The sequence below is a fragment of the Chiloscyllium punctatum genome, chromosome 31 (assembly GCF_047496795.1).
Source record: "Chiloscyllium punctatum isolate Juve2018m chromosome 31, sChiPun1.3, whole genome shotgun sequence".
NCBI classification, from domain to species: domain Eukaryota; kingdom Metazoa; phylum Chordata; class Chondrichthyes; order Orectolobiformes; family Hemiscylliidae; genus Chiloscyllium; species Chiloscyllium punctatum.
This window is the reverse complement of record NC_092769.1, coordinates 78,878,979-78,882,113: the sequence shown is the minus strand read 5'-3', so window position 1 is coordinate 78,882,113 and position 3,135 is coordinate 78,878,979. Positions and strand designations below refer to the sequence as shown.

The 3,135-nt window shown below is 63.9% G+C and overlaps 1 protein-coding gene across 2 annotated transcripts in view; it reads left to right on the top strand.

Annotated features, from left to right (window-relative positions):
• Nucleotides 1-851: 851 nt before the first annotated feature.
• b3gat3 (beta-1,3-glucuronyltransferase 3 (glucuronosyltransferase I)) overlaps nucleotides 852-3,135 on the top strand; it is a 27,358-nt gene continuing 25,074 nt past the window's right edge. Inside the window, exon 1 of one of the 2 annotated variants that reach the window (XM_072551194.1) lies at nucleotides 852-971. In XM_072551194.1, the coding sequence (XP_072407295.1) occupies nucleotides 881-971 (91 nt within the window). In that variant the 5' untranslated portion in view covers nucleotides 852-880. The remainder of the gene's footprint in view (nucleotides 972-3,135) is intronic. The other variant, XM_072551195.1, reaches the window with a different exon arrangement.

The following is a 3,135-nucleotide window of genomic DNA, read 5'->3' as shown; positions in this document are numbered from 1 at the left end:
CACAGTCTTAATTGAATATGCTTGACTCTTCCTTTTCAAGACAAATTGTAGACAACTGCATATGGAAAAAATAAGCAAGTCCAGTGACACAAAACAGCTAAATAAAATAAGCTCACAAATAAATGCAGAGTACTGCAGATGATAGCGGTCTATAATAAAAATGCTGGAGAAATTCAGCAGATCTTGGCAGCGTCTGTGGAGAAAGAAACAAAATTAACGATTCGAGTTTGTTCTGATTGTTCTTAACTACCAAAGCAGAGTTATCCCAGATCCTAAGCATTGTTTCTCTCAAAAGGGGATGCCAGGACCTGTTGGATTTCTTCAGCACTTTGTTTTATATTGTAAATAAAATAAGCTTCAAGTTACTTGAAAGAGTGTTGTCGTTCATAAACACTTTGTGTGGTCAAAGCGAATTATTGTGGAATTTATAGAGTAGTGCCTATTAATTCCTGTGTGAGGTGGCCACAGTCATAAACACGACACAGAAAATTTCAAAGGACCTGGTCTGTGGAGCCAAGTTGGCCAGATAATCGGAAGTGACGCAATGTGAATGTGGTCTATCGCGGTGGCAGCCTCAGAGAGTGAATGTGAGAGGGGCGGACGTGACACTAAACAAGGGCGAAGTGGGCAGCAGGAGCAGGGCGGAAGTTGGTGACCGGTGCGCGGCGGACGTGACACACCTCGAGGGGAAGTGGGTAACTAGAAAGGGGCGGAAGTTGTCTGAAATGAAGCGTGGGAGCAGGGCGGAAGTTGGCGGGGGAGCGGGGCGGACGTGATACACATCGAGGTTAAGTGAGCAGCTGGAGCGGGGCGGAAGTGGCGTGCGGAGGGCGGTTGATGTCCAGCGGAAGTGGGGCTCGGTTGTCCGTTTGCCGGCGCCATGAGGCTGTCGCGGCTGAAGCTCCGCTCGGTTTTTGTTGTCTATTTCTTGGTCTCGGTTTTGGGCCTAATGTACGCGCTGCTGCAGCTTGGTCAGTGCGACAGGAGGAGGCGACCGAGCTCCGGGGTCGGCGGGGAGGTGGGGGATTCCTCAGGAAAACTCGAGAAGGGAAGGAAAGGCCGTTCAGTCCGTCCCCAGTGAGGCCGGAACCAGCCGCCGATCCCCCCGACCCCCCCCCCCCCAACCCACCCATCACCATTCCCCCCCCCCCCCCACACCCCACCCCCCCCACACACCGCCCAACCCCTCCCCCATCCCCCCCATCACCGTCACCCCCTAACCCCCCCATCACCGTCACCCCCCCATCACCGTCACCCCCCCATCACCGTCACCCCCCCATCACCGTCACCCCCCCATCACCGTCACCCCCCCATCACCGTCACCCCCTAACCCCCCCATCACCGTCACCCCCCCAACCCCTCCCCATCCCCCCCATCACCGTCACCCCCCCGACCCCCCCCCAACCCACCCATCACCATCCCCCCCCCCCACACCCCACCCCCCCCACACACCGCCCAACCCCTCCCCATCCCCCCCATCACCGTCACCCCCCCGACCCCCCCCCAACCCACCCATCACCATCCCCCCCCCCCACACCCCACCCCCCCCACACACCGCCCAACCCCTCCCCCATCCCCCCCATCACCGTCACCCCCCCATCACCGTCACCCCCTAACCCCCCCATCACCGTCACCCCCCCATCCCCCCCATCACCGTCACCCCCCCCATCACCGTCACCCCCTAACCCCCCCATCACCGTCACCCCCTAACCCCCCCATCACCGTCACCCCCCCATCACCGTCACCCCCTAACCCCCCCATCACCGTCACCCCCCCCATCACCGTCACCCCCTAACCCCCCCATCACCGTCACCCCCTAACCCCCCCATCACCGTCACCCCCTAACCCCCCCATCACCGTCACCCCCCCCATCACCGTCACCCCCTAACCCCCCCATCACCGTCACCCCCCCATCACCGTCACCCCCCCATCCCCCCCATCACCGTCACCCCCTAACCCCCCCATCACCGTCACCCCCCCATCACCGTCACCCCCTAACCCCCCCATCACCGTCACCCCCTAACCCCCCCATCACCGTCACCCCCCCATCACCGTCACCCCCTAACCCCCCCATCACCGTCACCCCCCCATCCCCCCCATCACCGTCACCCCCTAACCCCCCCATCACCGTCACCCCCCCAACCCCCCCATCACCGTCACCCCCCAACCCCCCCATCACCGTCACCCCCCCAACCCCCCCATCACCGTCACCCCCCCAACCCCCCCATCACCGTCACCCCCCCAACCCCCCCATCACCGTCACCCCCCCAACCCCCCCATCACCGTCACCCCCCCCAACCCCCCCATCACCGTCACCCCCCCATCACCGTCACCCCCCCAACCCCCCCATCACCGTCACCCCCTAACCCCCCCATCACCGTCACCCCCCCATCACCGTCACCCCCCCAACCCCCCCATCACCGTCACCCCCCCATCACCGTCACCCCCTAACCCCCCCATCACCGTCACCCCCTAACCCCCCCATCACCGTCACCCCCTAACCCCCCCATCACCGTCACCCCCCCATCACCGTCACCCCCCAACCCCCCCATCACCGTCACCCCCCCATCACCGTCACCCCCCCATCACCGTCACCCCCCCATCACCGTCACCCCCCCATCACCGTCACCCCCCCATCACCGTCACCCCCCCATCACCGTCACCCCCCCATCACCGTCACCCCCCCATCACCGTCACCCCCCCATCACCGTCACCCCCCCATCACCGTCACCCCCCCATCACCGTCACCCCCCCATCACCGTCACCCCCCCATCACCGTCACCCCCCCATCACCGTCACCCCCCCATCACCGTCACCCCCCCATCACCGTCACCCCCCCATCACCGTCACCCCCCCATCACCGTCACCCCCCCATCACCGTCACCCCCCCATCACCGTCACCCCCCCATCACCGTCACCCCCCCATCACCGTCACCCCCCCATCACCGTCACCCCCCCATCACCGTCACCCCCCCATCACCGTCACCCCCCCATCACCGTCACCCCCCCATCACCGTCACCCCCCCATCACCGTCACCCCCCCATCACCGTCACCCCCCCATCACCGTCACCCCCCCATCACCGTCACCCCCCCATCACCGTCACCCCCCCATCACCGTCACCCCCCCATCACCG